We start from the raw sequence: 20182 nt of genomic DNA, 5'->3' as shown, positions 1-20182 counted from the left end.
GCCACCCGGCAACAGGTGACGTCGCAGACTGAAATTTCATCTGTCAAAACGTTTGACAGATGAAATATCAGTGTTTCACAGCTGTCAAACACTGACAGTCTTACTTCTAACCTGAGTCCTTTTCCACAGACTCAGTTAGAAATCTCTCCTGCACAGAAAGCTGCAGGCTGTCACTTTTGACAGTTCGCAGCCATTCTGCTTTCTGTGCCGGTGAGATGAGGGACTCCCCGAACCTAAAGGAAGGAAGGCTGATAAGGTAAGAAAAGGTAATTTAAACTTCTTTAATCACTTTAGACACACCTAACACACACATCACTCACCTGAACATCGACATCTCGACCCCTCCAAACTCTTCAACCCGACAGCCCGACTCCTCCAACTTGGCGTGGTTTGGAGCAGTCAGGAATCCCACAGGTCAAGCTTAAAAATAGGGATTAGGCTAAAAACTGCCTGTTAACTACCTGTTAACAGGCAGTTAATTGGCACTAATCCCTTCCCGCCTCGGGGAGGCGGGTCCCAGTGCGGGGCAGGTACCCGCTTCCTTTGAAACTGGCATGGAGGCGGGATGGTGTCGGGACCCCCGATTTCGGGAATTTAACCCCCTGCACGCCTCCAATCCCGAGTCCACGGCACACTGAAATCGCGCCCTATGTATTTAGCCTGTAATAAGATTGTAACTTCCAATGTGTACAACAGTTTCAAGACAGTTCAATCAAATGAAGTTTGAGGTCAATTATTATTTTAATAAATCTGTACATTAAAAAAAATAATATATGTAGAAATAAAGGCTTTTCCCCATGAATGAAATTAAAACCCCATACTTGGGATTTGAAGAGTTGAAATTTGGAAAGCAGCAAGATATTCTTCAGTGTTGCTTCAGTTGCTATAAACTTTATGGTATTTGGCTATATGACAGGAGTATATGGTAATAAAAGACTTTGAAAAATAAGGCTGCCATGTGCCGCTTGCTACCAGACTGGCTTACCCAGCTTGCTTCCTTGAAGCTTGGACGATGAATTCTTCAATTGACAGATATACATGACAGCAACTTTTTTGGAGGAACTTCTCTGCAAAAAAAGCCGAAAAGTATTTGAAGAAATATTTCCTGTGCACCAAAGATTGATGGATCTGTATGTTCTCTCAATTGATGCAGGCTCAATGTGGATTGGACCTATTTTTTAACTTAGTACCACTTTTCCTCCCACTATTTTGCATTGTTACTCAGGCAGGGAACATATTCTGGAAATTCTTGCTTTTTTGTCACAAGTTGTTCTACTCTAGTTTGGATATTTAAATTTTAAAAATTCTTTGGGGGGGAAAATTGGGTGAGTAGCGCCACCTGTTAGCACCTAAACAGGCAGTCAGTGGCTGTAGCGCCACCGGCTGCGCTTCGCGCGATATTCAGCAGGGGCGCTAATGGTGGCGTTAGCCATTTGCGCTGCGCCGCCACCGATGATGTCATCGGTGTGCGCAGCACCCCATTCGCGCCCCGAACGCGATATTTGGTAGCGAACGGCGCTGTAGCGCCGTTCGCTACCCGCGCACGGTTCACGGGGCCTTGCTGCGCCGGCAGAGGCGCAAGCTAAGGTGGAGGTGCGGGCGGCCGCCTGACAGCACCTCCGTCCCCGGCCTCCTGGTCTCCCCCCCCCCCCCCCCCCGCGGCATTGCCGGCTGTTTCCCGAGAGCCCGGCACTTCTCCTTGGTGCCGGGCTCTTTTGCCGGCACTCGCGATCGGGGTTTGCGCTGTTGCAGGCCCCTCCCCCTTAACAGTGGGATGAAGGCCTGCAGTACCGCAGCGTGTGGTGCTGCGGCATGTTGCGCTGCGATATTCAGTTTCAGCGCCCTAAGAGGGACGCGGAGCGCCTTGAGCCTCGCCCCGTCTCCCTCTAGGGGCACTTCAACTGAATTTCTGACGATCGCTACAGCTTCGAACGCTGCGCAAAAACCAGCGCCCAGGCGAACTCGGCGCCAGTTTGGCGCCTCAACCCAATTTCTAGGCCTTAATGTTTTATGCACGTGCATTGTGTGTCTGTTTGTTAAATATACAGACCAGATGTAATAAGATATGTAATAACAAGTGGTCTTTGGGGGTGATTTTTCCCTCTTAGATTGGAGGCAAGATTCCATGAATGGGGAATTTTGAAAATGAATAAAATTCTGGCATGCTAGCATCTCTTGGTTAAGCACATATTTGAGATACTAAATGTTTATTTGACAGACAATGGGGGAGAAGTTGGTCCCCGTCATGCTCATTTTTTGGGCAATAAACTTGCATTGGATCAATTTCGGGCTGTGATTTCTCACCCCCAATCTCCTCCAAAAGTGTACTAGGAGCAAACAGATTTAGGTGTCCATGTACACAAATCACTAAAAGCTAGTACACAGGTTAAAAAAAAGTAATCAAAAAGACGAATGGAATGTTGGCCTTTATCTCGAGGATGCTGGGATACAAAGATGAGGAAGTGATGCTTCAGTTGTACAGAGCCTTGGTCAGACCCCATCTGGAGTTCGATTTTTGGGCATCAAACCTCAGGAAAGATCTATTGGCCTTGGAGGGGGTACAGTGCTGATTCACCAGAGTGATATCAGGGCTAAAAGGGTTTAGTTATGAGGACCAGTTGTATAAACGTGGTTTGTATTCCGTTTAATTGTTGAGTGATCTAACTAAGGTGTTTAAAATGATTAAGGGATTCGCTGGAACAGATACGGAGAAACTATTTCCTCTAGTGGGGTGACGATAGCAAAATACTGCAGATGCTGGAAATCCGAAATAACAACAGAAAATGCTGGAAAAACTCAGCAGGTCAGGCAACATCCGTGGAGAGAAATTAGAGTCAACGTTTCGGGTCGAAACCCTTTTTCAAAACTGGAAAGGAAATAAAATAGATCGAAGGCAGGGCTGCGATAGAACAAAAGAAGTAAAGAGGTATTCAAAACCAGACGAGATGGTAATAGGACAGTGGAGACAAAAGACGGCTGAGATTAGGTGTGAAGTGTACTGGCAGGATGAGAGACAGCTGCCATGTGGGAGAGAGAAAAAAATAAAGGAGGAAGGGGGGGGGGGGGGGAAGGGAAGACCCAAAACAAAGGGGTGGAAAAAAAATATAAGTAAAAATGTAATAGGGGCCGAGGTTATGATCTGAAATTGTTGAACTCGATATCGAGTCCGGAAGGCTGCAAAGTGCCTAATCGGAAGATGAGGTGCTGTTCCTCGAGTTTACGGTGAGCTTCCGTGGAACAATGCAAGAGGCCAGGACGGTGAGGTCTGAGTGGGAATGGAGCGGTGAATTGAACTCTAGTGGAGCTATCCAGAACAAGGGGGCATAAAATTAATATTAAACTTTTTTTTTAACACAAAGGATAGTGGAAATCTGGAACACTCTCTGCCAAAAAGGCTGTGGATGTTGAGTCAGTTAAAATTTTCAGTGACCCGAAACGTTGACTCTATTTTCTCTCCACGGATGTTGCCTGGCCTGCTGAGTTTTTCCAGCATTTTCTGCTGTTATTTCGATAGATTGTTTTTAGGTAAGGGTATCCAGGAATATGGAGTTGGGTTTCAGAGCAGCCATGGATCTAATTGAACGGCTGAACAGGATCGAGTAGGTGAATAACCTACTTCTGTTCCTATGTACCTAACTGCACAGTCTGCCAAATTGGAAGCCGGCGATGTCCAAGGGGCCTGCCTGAAACGGGCATTGGGCGCCTTGAATATGCAACTTTTAACGCCTGTTTTAAGACCTCAATCCAGCCTCATCATGCACTGTGCGTGCTCTGCTCAGATTTTCCAGGTCTACAGTGGCCTAATCAGCAGTCCTTAAAGGAGGGTTGTTTATCTATTCCCTCTAAACATCAAGGGTGCCCATAGGCTCACCTGGACTTTGAAGCAGGGACAAAAAAAAGTGACACTCCTCTGAGATGCAGAACTCGGGGCAAAGAACCTTTTAACAAATATTTGAAGTAGGGCTGGGGGGGAGGGGAGGGCACCAACTTGCTGCTATTTATTTATTTCTCTGGCAGTGGGGACCTTCGGGCTCATGAGCACTTCCAAGAAGAAATTTATATTGCAAAGGCACAGACAAGGAGGCAAACAGCTTTTTTTTTTTAACTGAAAGAAACACACTTAAACTGAGGAGTATTGAAAACCCCTGTAATTTGGAATTGTTTGCTGGGAATGCCGAGAGTTTGAGAGAGCAGAGTTGGGAATCAGCCTGAGTTTTGTGGGGAGTGCTACAGCGCCACCAATGGAGAAAATGCATATTGCAGGCATCTTTGTAAATTACAGCTGGCATCCTCCGTCTGCCTCCCCGGCGGGGATAACTTCCTCGCACCCCAGTTTGGATGGGAAAGTTGAAGCAAAGTAACCTGTGTAATTAAATTTGCAGATAAACCTGTTGTTCCCTTTTCCTACTGTATTTGTAACTTTCAACAGGGCATTGGATATATACTTCAAAAAGAAAAATTTGCAGGGCTTTGAAAGCGCGGGATTAATTGGATAGCTCTTTCGAAGAGTTGGCATAGGCACGATGGGTCAAATGGCCTCCTCCCGTGCAGTAGGATTTTATGATTCTATTTCTGGCCCTTGATTTCAAATATTTGTTTGGGTATAATTAATATTTGAAAACACCATTCATCTTTTGTTTTTACTGTATATTTTTAATTTTTCAAATTTATTTTTTTTCCTCAACAGAGAAAAATAATGCTGCTTAAGTTGTGAAACACTTGAGCTGGTAGCTGCATTTGTCATTTGGTGCCTTGAAACAGTAAATCTAGTTTTGTTAAGTATATAGAATTATGGAGTTGGAGAAAGGGAGGATTCTGTAGATTTCATTCAAATAGATAGAGATGAGTGAATTGTGTGGAATATACAGTACATTGTTGAAGTTCTGTTGTCGCTGCTTATGATCTGTCTGATTTGAAATGACTAATATGGCTGTTTGTGTCAGGTTTAAAGGAATTGCATTGAAACTGGCCAACTGGAATAAAATGTGCTGTAACTTTAATGGAAGTGTTTGAGTCAGCTACTGCTACAGTGTGTTATAACTTCTAGAAATGTTGTGACATTGAACTCTAGCGACGAGAAAGATCTTTGGCTTGAATCTGGTCTATGCTGAATTAATGGATCGGGGTGGGCAGAAAGGGATGCGCAATTGGCTTTGGGTCCTTGAGCAAGGGTAGGGAAAGGACAGACTGTCTGCTTCAGATCACTATTCAGTAGGTCCAATAGGGGAAGATGAGCAAAAATGGAATTAGTCTTAAGTGTGATATCGCCCATAGTTCAATAGCCTGCTGAGGCATTCTGTCCGTGCTTGCCTATGAAAGAATGCCACTGGAGCAAGTGCTGAAAGGCCTCTGACACCTGTGGTGTTCTGACCAAACATGTGTTGCCACCTCCAGAGAAAAATAATGCTGCTTAAGTTGTGAAACACTTGAGCTGGTAGCTGCATTTGTCATTTGGTGCCTTGAAACAGTAAATCTAGTTTTGTTAAGTATATAGAATTATGGAGTTTCAGAGAGACTTTCCAGAGCCTGACTGTTTGAAAAAAAGCCACGAGAAGAAAAAAAACCTAACAAAACGGCTCCTGATTTTTGCCGGTGGCTCGAGCTTGCTGGACACTTAGCCTCCGGATAACACACAGTTTCCTGTATCAAGTGATGTGATGTCAATTAAGGAATCTGACTTTATAATGTTTGCTAATCAAATTTCTAAGCTAAGAAGTTAATGGAATTCAAATATTATGCATCTTTTTTATTCACTATATCTTTTTGCAAATTAAAAGTTTTAGTGCTGTCTCTGTTCTATTCATTCTTCCAAGTGTCAGCTAGGCTCAGTGGTAGAACGCTCGCCTCTATGTCAGAAGGTTGTGTTCAAACCGCACTCCAGGACTTCAGCATGTAATCTAAGCTGACACTTCAGTGCAGTTCTCAGATGAGATGTTAAACCAAGATCCCATCTGCCTGTTCAGGTGAATGTCAAAGGTCCTATGGCACTATTTGAAGAAGTACAGGGAGTTCTTTCGATGTTCTGGCCAACATGTATTCCTCAACAAACACTGCCAAAACGGCATTGACAACACTTCAAATCAAATGTAATTTATTGGTTACAAAGCACTTTAGGATGCTATATAAATGCAAGTCCTTTGTTTCCTTTTCTCTAACAAAAAAAATGTTTGCAGTAATCATTTGATTTTAGAATATATGTTCAAGTTAGATCAGAGAGAAATGTCTATGCATTTAGAAACTTGAAATTAGCAAGCAATATAATTGTTCCAGCTAAAAATATTGCATCAGAGTAAATTTGAGAAAAATATTTCCTCTGTTTGCTATTTGTTGTGGAATTGTAAATGCAAGTATAAAGAATGCATTTATGATTTTGCAACGTAACCAACAGAGGAGATCTTCCCCGATAATGTTTCTATATATGGATGATATATTCTGGAAATTGTAGTTTGTATGTAATGTGATTGTGAACTGGCATGATCCCAGGTAGAAAATATAGAAAACTTTATTATCAGAACTGCTCGTTAAGTGACAAAATAAGTCAAGTTCCATTTTTACTGAGAGAACCGTTTCACATTATTTAAAAAAAAATTCAAAATAAGAAATCTTTACTCACTCTAGAACACTGTTGAATTATAGCACAGATGTACAGCAAATAATTTTTGCAGGTGTTAAATAACCAAGCAGCTTAAATGTTGAATGAATTGATCATGAAATAGTTAAAGAAGTCAGAGAAAAAGAAGAGAACAGAGAAAAAGTTGAGTGAAAATTTGCTGCCTTATGTTTTAAATATCTAATCTTCTAGTCAGGTGGATTATGTACCTTGTGTAGTGTGAAAATTGCTACTTTTGGATATTTCATTTTAATCAAGGGTTTCATTTAATTAAACCTAACTTTAATAAAACCACCTAGTTCTAATTTACCTTCATTTATCCCAGTACAAGGTAATCACTCTTGAGTAGATAATTTAAAATATATAAATTTGGGTCTTTATTCCCCTTTCTGCTCCCCTCCCCCCTTCCACTATGTTCCAAGAACTTCAAATGTAACAAGAAATTATACTAATAGTCAAAAATGTACGATTTTCATATTTCCACATTGGATTTGATAATGTAAGGCAACCAGAGTAAGTTGAGATTCTGCAGTTCATGTTTGTGTATCCATCCATTCACTGCAATGCAAACACAGGGTTTTGCTTCACTAAAAGTAATTATTTGAAATGGGGAATCGAGAAAGATTGGGTTAAATCTCATTCATTATAAAGCATTACGTTGTCAGTAAAAAGGCCTGATCCTTTGGAAGTTAACTTTCTCCGTATCTAGCAATTCACTGGGAGGAGTTTTCATTTTAATTCTATTTGGAGTGACAAATAAAAAGGAATAACGTCCTACAAAAACAAATTGAAACTGGTTACAAGTCAAAGTTTAACCATCTGAATACCAAAAAGCTTGTAAAACTAATGCGACACACACACATTGCGTCGTTCAATAAGTGCAACTTGATTTTTGTATGATAGCAAAATACTGCGGATGCTGGAAATCCGAAATAACAACAGAAAACGCTGGAAAAACTCAGCAGGCCAGGCAACATCCGTGGAGAGAGAAATAGAGTCAACGTTTCAGGGCGAAACCCTTCTACAGAACTGAGAGAAAAGGCAGGAAATGAAACAAAAGGCAGTTTGGGGGCTGGGAAATGGGGGAGGGGATGAAAGAAGAGACATTGAGATGTTCAAGGTGAGACGAGATAGTAATCAGACAGGTAAAGAAACAAACAATGGCTCTAGATGAAGTGTGAAATGCGCTGGCAGAGTGAAAGACAGCTGCCATGTGGGAGAGAGAAATTTTTGTATGTTTTCTAATACAGAAAATCATAAAACAAAATGTGAATAATTTGAGTAACCTTTTATAAACAGATAATAAATACTTGCCTTATATTAAACAGCACAGGCTGGTGACCATTCTTGGTTTCCTTGTACCTGTATTGTAATTTTAAGTTTTTAATAAATTTAAAAATTACCTAATTTTAAAACTTTATAAATGGTTAAATATGTAAAGGTGTGCTGTGCTGTGTGACACAATAATAACCTGTTTGGTATTTTCTGGAAGTGAGTGTTTGAAAATAGTGATCATTACTTCATTCAGCTTGAGATGTGTGGTGTTTGTTTTGGAGGAAGCTGGTCCCATAGGGGGTTTCAGCTTGGTCTCGGGTGTGACTAGATTTAGCATCGGAATTGAGAAATAACTGTTATATGATTAAGGGCAAGTGTATTGTGTCAGTGGAGTTCTGTCATCACCTGTATGTCCTTAATCAAGAAGCATCTGTTTTTCATTGTAATTTGCCAAAAGATTTTTCTCTCTAACTGCATTTTCATATGCGGGCATCAGAAGATTTTTTTTCCAGCAAACTGTACTTGCAGATTACCTTCCAGATGACTTTTATGCGCTGACTGCAAAGGCTATGGGCAGGTGGTTGCTGAGGTCAGATTGCCAGTCTTGTTAGTAAAAGCCCTGTTAACAGTAAATGCTTCATCGTGGATGCAATGCCAGAGTGAAATTCATAATATGAACAGCACGCTCTTCATTCCTACAGGGTCAGAAACCCGCCTTTCCAGCTATAGGCTTCAGCCTGGTATGACTCCAGTGGCAACACACTTTAATTGAATGAGCTCAGTGGGATCCCTGTTGCCCACTGTTACAAATTCGGGCCTGCCATAGATTCCTTCTCAGTTGCTCCCATAAGCAGTCTGAACGTCTGTCTTTTATGGGAGTTGACTCTCAGTGCTGTGCAATTGTGGAACCCAGGGATGTAACAACAGCATCCTCTTGTGATCTAGACTGGGTATGCGTGTTTTTCACCCATATACTTCTACAACCTCTCTGAAGATGTACTGAGTTATCACTTGGTGAAGTGAGGCTTGATGAGAATTGTTAAGCTGCTTTATTTCACAGCGAGTGTACATGTAGAGCAACAGTTATGTTAGGATTCACTTGGTTCAATCAGTATAACTTCTCTTCGTGTAATGGTACAAAATGGGTGAGGGGTAGTTTTCGATTACCTAGACAAGCTAACAAATTGCTTATTGTTTAGTCGCTTAGCATATTAACCACCTTTCATCCAGGTGCTTGTGTTTTTTTAAACTGGTTTGCTTAAAAGTAACTAATTTGCATATCTTTTATCTGCCCTGCTTGTCTACAGGCAACTGGGCGTCAGTGATAAATTGAAATTAATATACTACTGCCTCACTGTCCTCCTGGACTCTGCTGTCCAAGGTGTGATGTACAAATCTGAATTTAGCAATACCCTGGGATAAGATGCGCTCGAATCACTGAAGAATATTAAAAGCATAGGGGGCAGGAACTTTGGGGAATCTGCTACAATAAAATACAGTGTTGATTTGAATTAAATCTATAGACTTCTTATTTATTGAAAATTTTGTTCGTGAAATACATTTCTTAAGATTAATCTGAAAGCCATCAAAATTAGTGTTGCTATATTGCAACTTAGTTTTTAAAATATTTAAAGCAGCCTTTACTCAGTTATTGTAATATTTTCCACCAAAAATACTTTTCATTTTTAATTAGTCCTCACAATAGACAGTTTAAAAAATATAGTAAATTCCCAAAAAAAGCAGTAATTAAAGTTGCATAGAAGTGGACGACTCAAAAGTTAGGATTTATTGATATAGTTGTAATCAAATCAGCTACTTCAGTAACACCAAGGCAGATTGGGACACAAATGGCCTCTAGGTGGCGACAGTATTACAGTAATAAAACACTGCCTTTTCATTAAATAATTCTTCAGTTCTTTAAACTTGTTACTTTATCCTATGTCTTTTCAAGTCATAGGATAGTCAATAGGAGATGTAACTCTCTCTCTCTCTGGTACTATTTCCCTTAATTTATCCAAAGGGCCCAGCAGAGTGGTGAAGTACTTAAGGTGGTTGCTATTGGAACTAGATGAATGATCTAAAGATGGATATATTCAAAACTTGATCTTTTTCATCTTTTGTTTCTTTAAAAAGAGCATAATACTATAAGTCTTACATTTGTGGTAAAGTAAATTAATAAAGCTTTTCTTTAGTTTTTTCTTTTGTGTTATATCTTAAGCTGTTTGCCAGTGTACAGTGAGATTTGTTTTAAAATATTGGTTTGATCCATTCATTGGAACACAAAGATGGGCAGTGATATATTACAGAAACTTCAGGAGCGAGGTACGGCAAGTTGTTTCCCTCCAATTTACTTTATCTCTTTCCTGAAGTTGCTAATTCATGCTGTGGACCTCCGTGGATGCCCACTGCCCTATGGCCAAGTGGTGTGCATCTAGACAGTGCACCGGGACCTTCCTGACCCATACGGCTCACTACCTGACTATAGGAAACTTTGTGTTATCCGGAGGCTAAATGTCCGGCAAGCTCGAGCCACCGGCAAAAATCAGGAGCCGTTTTTTTTCTTTTCGTTGCTTTTTTCTCAACAGTCAGGCTCTGCAAGGTCTGTAGCTAAACAACAGCTTCAGCTAGAGACGCTACAGAGACGCTTGCCGACTGTTTAGAAGCTGTTGCTAAGCAACAGGGTTTGTTGATTCACATGGAGCTGAAAATCTCCGTATGTTTCAACATTAGCGCTGGAGTGTCCGGCAGTTTTGAGGGAGCGGCAACAGCTCGGTCCTGTCGGTGCTGGATAGCACAAAGTTTCCTGTACATGGTGCATTTATCCACTGAGCCATCGGTGCCTCCATATATGGTATATCTAGAGAAAATGCTTAAATTGGCTGCCAGCAGGCCCTTGAGAGTGGCACACAGGCAATTCTTCACTAGCTGTGGGGAGGAAAGGGAAAGTGGGTACAGCCAATTATTAATTATTCTAAACTGAGCAGCAAAGGGAAAGTTTGTAATGCTATCACACTTGATATGGGGCTGACACAGCACTTTCAGGATAGTCACGTAAATGATACTACCACTGCCGGAGTTAGTAAGAGTAACTAATGTTATTAACTTGCATTCCTAGCTCAAAATCATTTGGTAGCTTAGAACATTGCATCTTGCCGTTTATTTTTTTTAAAAATGTTTAAAAACTTTTACAGTATTACCAGTGAAGCTGGAGCATCCATATATAGTGTCAGCCCAGAAGCTGCTAAAGAGATGCCAGGTCTGGATCCTAATATCAGAAGTGCAGGTAAGCTAAATTCCAAATCAGTTTTTCTATTGTATGAGTGAAAGTGTACACTTAGATAATTAAATGTTTAGATTGCTGGCTGTTGTTTTTTTAAGTTCATTCACGTACTGTTGCTGAAGCACAGTAATCAAGGGGTGAAATTCCTCTTTCAGCAAAGCAAGAGGCGAGCCCTTGTTTTTCTCCATTAACAATTTGCTAGTTTAAATTTCCAGAAATTGGACAAATTTCCAAAGCATCACAGTCCTGGGAGCAGGCATCACATTCGAGTCCCATCCTACGTTGATGTTCACTTTCAGCAGGAGTCACTGCATAGTAATCAAGAACAGGAAACCATGCCCTTTTTTCCCCCTTCCTAATTCAGGGCTGATCCTCCAGGGCTTTTCTAGTCTCTGTCTCCGCTACTCACTGTATAAATTCACTGAGCCATTGGGGGAGCCCAGGAGGACTGTAATATTAACCCCATGCTAAAAGTGAAAATTTAAGTTCAGAATAGATATTCCTCTCTTTCCCCACCCCCCCGACCTTCTATTTCCTTCATAATGTTCTCTTCTACTTTTATTATTTTACTTTAACTTAATTTGTAACTAATATACCACATCCTTAATTTCTAACTAATATACCACATCCTAACTATTCCACACCTTTTTAATAATTTATTTTAACTTAGCACTGAGGTCAGCTTACTCAGCATAGACTCGGGATAAAACCGAGAACTTTATTGTCTGTATGGCTCACTACTGGACTGAGCACTGTATTCACCCACAAAACCGCTAGGGGAACTTGTACAGTTTGTAACAGAAGCAAAAAATCCGTGCCTTCTGACCAGTAATTTATTTGTCATTTGATATAAATAAAGCACCTCCACTTTGATTTATCGTGTGAAGAGGCGTATTTGAAATGTAAACTTACAAATTTAAACTGCGTTTAATTCTTAAAAAAAAAAGGTAATATTTTTCCCTACTGTTTGTGCTGTTATATTGGCATTAATATTTTCACGATCATTTGCATAGATTCAATTGCAGATCATAACTGGACTGGAAAAAAATATTGAAGTTAAGTTTTACTCTTGTACTCACTGATGCCTGCATGCAAATTGATAGAAAAACATAAGCATGTGCACTCCCAATGTGCCCTCCAGCGTATCTACTGTAACATAGGAAATGAGTCATTTAGGTCTGTAGTTCCAGAGTTGTACATTTCATAAATTTATTTTAGTATCTACCAAATATATCCTGAACATTTCACTCTAACTATACATATAGTTATATATGTTTTATTTTGTGAGGAGCATAAAATCTTTCAATTTATTCAGGATGCACAGCAAAAGCTAGATTTGTTTCTTAAATAATTACTTACTTAATCAGACACTTTTTACTATTGGTTTCATGTACGAAACAATATTACTGGAAACAGTGTTAGAATGGAATTTATACCATGGTTCATACTTTTTCATAATTTTATACAATGTTTAAAAGTACATAGTGAAAAGATTTAGTTTTAGCTGCAAATTGCTTCCACAACACAAACTTTAGTGTTGAATTCTTCTCTTCAGTCAGTAAATATATTTATTGTGTGCAACTATTTCACATTTTATTTTTAGATTACATATGCAGAGACTTAAAATTATTTTAAGTGGATGTGATGCAATCATAAATTGAGAGATATTCACTAGTACTGTAGTATCTAAAAAGAGATTTTGCTGAGCGACAGCTAGGTCTATCGTAGACAGCACCACTCAAAGGAGCACCCCCAAGATAAGGATAGCATAGAGCAAAAGGTCACATAGCGTAGCATTGTCAACTCCCATCTGCCTGTCATTTCGCCACAGGCCAAAATACATTGGATTAATTTACACTTAAACTACAGCAAACTGCTTACACTTTCCTTTGTGAAATGCCTTCTGGCTTCCCTTGTTACGAGTTTGAAGCCGTAATATCAGTGAGGTCATACCCTAGAGGATGTGTCATGAAAGTAGGCGTACAGTCACAGCTGTCATAGTACCTAGTGAGAGCAAAAGTAAAGCACTGAGAAAAAAATAATTTCTTCTGACTGTTTCTTATAGAAATAACAGCATTTAAAGATTAGGTGTGTGGGAAGTTTTGCCTTAATGTCAACTTTAGCTAGCGTCTATTTAAACCTTCTTAAACCTAAAAGAGCATCTCTTGCCTTTGGCTATGTAAAAGAAAAGGTCAGTATTAAAAAAAAAAAAAAAACAATTATTCAGCACAAAGCTTTTTAAAATAATTACATAATTCACAATTATCATTTAGGCGACGTATATTCATTAGCCTCAGTAACATGCTGTTTGTCTTGGTCCTATCTTGTCTTTTTTAAATACATTTGTAGAATAATTTGCATTGGTTATATATTACAAATTAAAAACAACAAATTAGGAACAAAACTCTTTTTACAGCAGACCCTAGTCCTGTTTCATCTGGAAGACTTTTGTTATAACATGGTTTCTTTTCATCTGTAAAAATCTTACAGTAAGTTAAAATGAACAAGTGCCTTTATGAAATACAACCACAAATAAACACACTGTATTTGATTATTGTAGATTCTTTATTTCAGTGCTCTGAAAACCATAATAAAGATCATATTATACTTTGTGTATCTTGAACTTCGTGTTTCACCTAAGGCAGCTTAGTCTGGTGGGTATGGTTGCATTTGATTTGTTGAAATCTGGGCCTGAGTCTTGCTTCTGCTACTATCACAATCCCACTAAAGGGCTGTTTATAGAATAGACAGATATCTTATGTAAAACGACATAGTTCATGGTGTAACTTGTAGGCTAGTGGCAATAGGATTCCCACATCACAGAAGTGGCAGAGCTAGCCATCCCTTAGTGTTATGAGCACTGAACCTACTTGAGGGTTTCGGAGTACTTTGATCATTTGTTGATGGACTGCTATAGTCTCGTGACAAAAAGGTGTTTTCTGTTGCATTTGGCCTAGGCTTGTATACTCAATGATACCGCAAGACTAAAAGCCTGTATACTGAATTCCCAGAATTTTTCACCACATAATGGCAGTGGAACAACATATAAATACAAATATTAAAATCACTGGGATGCTTTCCCAGCAAAAGTTATGGAGCAGCACCTCAGTTATGATTGTTTCTGTTGCTCAGAAACCACAACCCATTCTGGTTGCACTAAAAATGGAATTTGTGTTTCAAGCCAGTTGAAAAGTCTTGTTAAGCTTTTGTAATGGCACTTGAGGAGTTTACCTAGTAATGCAATTTAGTATATGCACTATTGTATCTTTATGCAGTGTATTGTTGGCTGTTCAGTTTGGAACCTAAATTGGCTTTTACTTGTACTGTGACCAAATTCATGCAGCGTTGGACTTAAGTTAATAACTTAGTGCCCTATCTTTGGTACCAGGATTTTTCCTAATTAGCAGCCATTCGGGTACCAAAAGTTAAAGGGGGAAAAATTCAGTTGTTTGCGCCTCCCGTTAGTGCCTTAAGAGGGCGCAAAGCAACTAGCGTCCGGGCGCGGCGATGTTTGCGCCGCTCGTGAAATTAACTAGACATTTTGCAGCGGCGCTAAACACTACCACCACGATCTCCTGCGCCGGCAGATCATGACGTTAATCGAGTGCGCAACGCCCCGGTAGTGCCCCGGACTGGATATTGAGTGGCGCCCCCTGCCTTACTGCCCGCCGCTAGCAACGACAGGTTGAGGGGAGCGTTTTGCAGTCAGAAAGGGACTGGGGGAGCGCTATTTAAAGGCGGCCGCTTCCTGCCTTTTTTTGTTGGTGACATTTGTGCACCACGCATTCTGAAAGAGAGAGAGAGAGAGAGACTTCTGGAGTGATTCAACGCTGTGTGAAGGAGTTTTGGGTACTGAGCAGCACTTTGCAGGTATATTTTGATATGCACTTCTTCGCCCGCGCTCTGAGGTAGCGCCTCGCTCCTCGGACTTTGCTCCTTAAGAGACGTGTGCAGCGCCTGATTTAGCGCTCCAATCACCTCCAGGGGTGATAAAAGCCAAGTTTGCCGTCGGAGGTGATAATTAGCACCAGGCGCTAAACTTTGCACACGGCCGATAATGGCGCCCCAAACGGGGCGATACTGAATTTTTCCCCCAAAATGTTTGCAGCTTCAGAGTAATGCAGTGCTTCCATCCGTCTACATGCTATGCCCCAGGAGTTCATTACTGTGATTTCCCACATGGTATGTTCCTAATCCTGTTTGAGGGCACTTCACTTTAGTCCATTAGTTTGCTCTAATTGGTGTTAGGTTGTAGAGCAGCTGAGGAATGGTCACAAGGGCAACTTTAAAAGTGGGAGAAAATACAAAGTAATATATTTAAAAAAAGTAATGCAGAGTAAGGGACTATTCCAAATATTTACTGTTGCTTTTCTTTAGTAGCTTAATTTAGGTTCCATTTCCAGATTTTTTTTTTAAATGGGCTATTAAAATCCTACAATGTTTTAACTATAGTAAATAATTTGTTGAATGAATAGACTTTATGAAAGCTAATGACCACACATTGCTCAAATATATGAGCTTGTTGATTGCCTTTGGGGAATTTTGGGTAAGAAACTGCACTGCTGCTGTACATTGCTAATGTCAAATTTTAAGTAAATTACTGAAAGTTTACTATCCAGTACTCAAAATTTAGAGATTCTGGGGATCTGAATTGCAGACTGAGAAAGAGACAAAGAACCCATGCTGAAAAATTCCTGTATTTACACTATGTACAAGGATTCAATTAAACTATTCTCTCAAGCATCCAAAAGAAAGTTGGATACTGAGAACTGCAAGACACTAATGATTCAGTTTTTTATGAGGACCTTTTGTGGATCATGTAGAAAGAAGTTTATGCACTTTTTAAACTTTGCTAAAGTGAAACTGGGGTGTTAAACATATGGCCCAATAAATATCACAAAACAGTTGGAAGTTCATTGACCCAGAAGCTCATATTTTGAGGTTGTAAAATGTTCTGCATTTCAGTTTACAGTGCTTTTGTAATGAATGGGAACCATATTCAAAAAGTAGGTCCTAACTTGAGGATCTGCTTTAATATTTTATTTAAGCCCCCAAGAAAATATAAATGTGTTTGTTCACTTTGGGAAACACAATTTAAGTTAAAAGACTTAATTCCTGTTGTTTCATTTTTACAGTCATATTTCTAGCCCCCTCGACTCGCTCCCCATCTCTGTCCCATACTACACACCATTTCCAGTGAGATGGTATGCAGCCAACCTGCTTCCAGGTATGCTGTGACTGCCTGGTGGAATGAAAAACAGCATCCACTTCAGTGCCTCACATTTTTATTTGCTCCTTAGACCCCACCCTCCTCTGTGAGAAAACTGTTTGTATAATGACTTGGGCGTGCCAACAAAGGACCTGTAAATATTTTAGTTGTTGTACAGTGACACGATTGACTGTATTTGTATTGGAAACAAACTGACTACAGTACTATGTTTGGCTCTAATTCATGTGTTTAGAAATGTATTATGGTCCCAAATCTTTGACTGCAGTGCTGGCTGGTTCTCTAGCTAGCATTCACTTCTTTAAAACAAATGGCAGAGTAGAATAGTTGACCTCGAGACCAAATTTCAAATCTTGCAGAAATGCTACCTATACTCCTGTGTCTGTTGCCAAAATTCAGACTCTGGTCAGTGCCCAACTAAAACGACAACCCTCCTTTGAAATTCTGTGTCAATACTCTGCACCACCAAGATGTGAGACAGACATTGTAGAACTGGTGGAAATGCAAAGAAGAACTGCGATGCTGATCCCCTAGGGGTTGAAATTCGACTTGGACGGTCGTGCAAAATAGGCAGCCGTTATATGCCCCGCCAGATATTCGGTTCAATTGACATTAATGGAACTGAATATCAGGCTTGGCATATAACAGGCAGTCAATGCGATACTGCCTGTTTTGTGCTACCGCCCATGATGAGTTTATATACCCTCGTGTCAAAGGTCTGAGTAAAAGACTAGAACAGCATTTGGATTTTTCAACCTTAAACGAAAACACTGATCTTATAGAAGCTTACAAGATAGTAAATGGTATGGACAAAGAGAAATCAAGAAAACTACTTTTAAGTTGTAAGAGTAGGATGAGGAATCATGGTTTCAATCTAGTAAAAGTGAAATTTAGGACAGATACTAGGAAGCTCTTCTTTGAAGAAGGAGTGCTAAATACATGGAGTGATCATCTAGGTAAGAGTAGTGGAGGCGAAACCCCTGGAATTTTCAAAAACCATTGGATGCTGCAGCGGACAGATTTTAGAATCGTTCTGGATGGATTAACTTGGGCTAAATGCCTTATCCATAATTATTTTGTGGTCTTGTGAAATGGCAGCAATACATCACAAATGTCAATATTTGTCAATGGATTTACTTTAGTTGATTACCTGTAGTGCTGGTCAGGTGATCAAGCTACGTTGGACATCATCCCGGGAGGTACAAGCCTTCTTTGCTAATTCCTTATCATCAAAGTAGAAATGTCCACAGGGATGACCATGTGTTACTGGGCCAATCAACAGCACAAGATGATTAGATGCACTATAAGGCGTATTCTGTGAGGTACTCAACTACTACACAGAACAAAAGAGTCTGGCATCATCTGAGATCACTGTGACCATATTGGACATGTTGAATTGATTATTTGAGAGGCAAATTATAAGCATACTGGGAGGCCAGCCTGTATCAGTTTCTTCCAATTTTGTGCTTGGAACTACTAAAGGGAACTTTTAATTTTTTAAAGAAAGAGCTTTTATTTGGCTTGGATTTGGATTAGGATTGCAGACATGAAAGATTAGTGTTCTGATTCACTGTCATCATTCTCCAGAATCTGTATTTGAGTAATAATTCACTCACCGTGCATGTTTGCATGAAACAATAAAAAGGTGGTCTAGGTCGGGATAGACACCAAATTATTGTGCATATATTGCAGTTATTTTCCCAAATAACTCTGAAATGATACTGACAAAGACAAATATTTTTATATCCGAGCGTTAATAAGTAAAAATCATGAAAAATTGCATGAAAAAAAATATTTTAAAGAAAATCTTGGTTACAGAATACAATATACTTACACGGAAATTATAATAGCTCATTTGTCCAATTTTATCATTATTGATTTTACATTTAAAAGTATAGAGCGTATTCACAATTGTAAATGCAAAGAATAGCATAACAAAATCACACGCATTGCAAGGTTAATTGAACTATGAAGAAAAAATAACTGAATAATAAGCTGAATAAAAGGTATCACATTCTCTGTATGACTGGCTGACAGGGCACTATTAGTCAAAATCAATAAGAATGAGGAAAAAAGGAATTACAGTGTATCTGGGTTCTTAGAATTTGATCTGACAGTTTTTCTTATTTCCCCCACAAACCCATATGTTTCCACTTCCCAGTGAATTGGGAATCAACCCAATTTCCATTTGAATGCTTGCGTCTGAATGAGTATTTGTTCCACCAGGTGGCAGCATGCTCCATAAATCAAGTGTGAAGCTGTTTAAGCCATGTTTATAATCTTGGCCACAGGTGGTTCTTTCCTAGTTTTGCATAAATACATCTATCTTATTGATTGTGTTCATAATTTTAAAAACTTGGATTATGTTCCCCCCTCCCCCCATCAGTCATCTTTTTCCTAACAAAAATAGGTTTAGCTTCCTTTATCCCTCTTCATAGCTCAATTATCTAAAAGAAAAATCATTTTTTACAGAACCCTCTACTTCATTCATAAGTACAATGAAATAATTATTGTTCCTGGTCAATCTCCATGCAGATGATTTCTTCTACAGTGCAACATACATATAATGCCCACGTTGAGGAAAGGCAGTGGGTGGTCTCTTGGTCGTTCAGATTTGAAACAGTAATGTATTGTTGGCACAATTAATGCAGTTACGACAGACAGGTGGTCTTTGTATACAGGATTCACTGTTAATTTTTTTTTAAACCCGAGTGCAATTTCCAATTTTCTCCCCTCCTGAAGGAGACTTGACCCACCCTGTGCGATGTTTGAACTAGCTGTGACGAGATGTGCAAAATCAGCCTAATTCTGTTCTCTGATTTAATGAGAAGAAAAAATGCGAAGTATGTTTGAAGAAAAGCTCCTTTTAAAACGTTTAGATAGAGCTTTTATGAATGTCCTTCAGGCCAATTAAAGGGTTAGAATAATTAGAGAGGCTTGAAAAAGTGCTAGTTTGGTTATCTGTCGTCTAAATCTGAATCCATTATACACTTCCTGCTATGCTTTGATGCATTGCCTCCTGTTTTACAGCACACATGGGCTACCCATAGTTACTTTACAAATGACTAGATTAGCAGATTGAAGGATCAGTAGGTGAAACTTAACCATGGCCTGCAGCTAACTCCTGCATTGAGAAATACCACCATGTCTTGCCGGTTAGGTCATAATTTCTTGCAGTAAGTTCTGTTTCTGTTGATTACAGTTTAAGATCTGCAGTTAATAGTGCATTGCAACTTTATTTGAGGCGCAAAGGTATTTTCATTTGAAATTTTTGCTTTGTATTTTGGCAGATATTAGAAATAACAAGATTATTAGAGACACAGCCTATTTAATTTGCATGTTGATAAGTACTTAACAGCATGTCACTTTAACTCCCTTCAGTTGACTGGCTTTGGAGCAGAACAGCAGGGAAATGTTCTAATCGGAATGAGTAATAGCATTTAAAGTATTGAATTTCAAAGTATAATTTTTGGTGAGGTGAAGTAAATGAATTCGGCATACAGCAGGTGTAAGCTTTTTACCCTTTTGAACTTGGTAGGTGCATTTCTGAATGCACCCTACACAGTAATAAAAAGTAATTTTCTGCTTACTTATTATCATAGCTCAGTTCATTCTCATCTTCAGAACTGTTGAATGTCACAAAATAGTTTTGGTTTTACTGTATAAAGATCAATCAATTTAGGTTTAAATCTGTTGATATGTACCGTCTGTTTGAAGATGCAACTATAATTGAATCTTTTAAATTCATCGCTATTCCACCTGGGTTATTGGCATTGTTTTATGGCTTTGA

At 39.4% G+C, this 20182-nt stretch overlaps 1 protein-coding gene across 1 annotated transcript in view; it reads left to right on the top strand.

Moving 5' to 3' along the window:
• The window catches only part of srbd1 (S1 RNA binding domain 1), a 400732-nt gene that overhangs the window by 146428 nt on the left and 234122 nt on the right, over positions 1-20182 (top strand). The window contains exon 16 of the mRNA XM_085980499.1: positions 11077-11168. Coding sequence (XP_085836625.1) covers positions 11077-11168 — 92 coding nt within the window. The remainder of the gene's footprint in view (positions 1-11076; positions 11169-20182) is intronic.

This window comes from Somniosus microcephalus, chromosome 3 (genome assembly GCF_052327205.1).
Source record: "Somniosus microcephalus isolate GS21.2 chromosome 3, FLI_Smic_1.0, whole genome shotgun sequence".
NCBI classification, from domain to species: Eukaryota; Metazoa; Chordata; class Chondrichthyes; order Squaliformes; family Somniosidae; genus Somniosus; species Somniosus microcephalus.
Note: the sequence above shows the minus strand (reverse complement) of the source record. Positions and strands in the feature narration are given on the sequence as shown.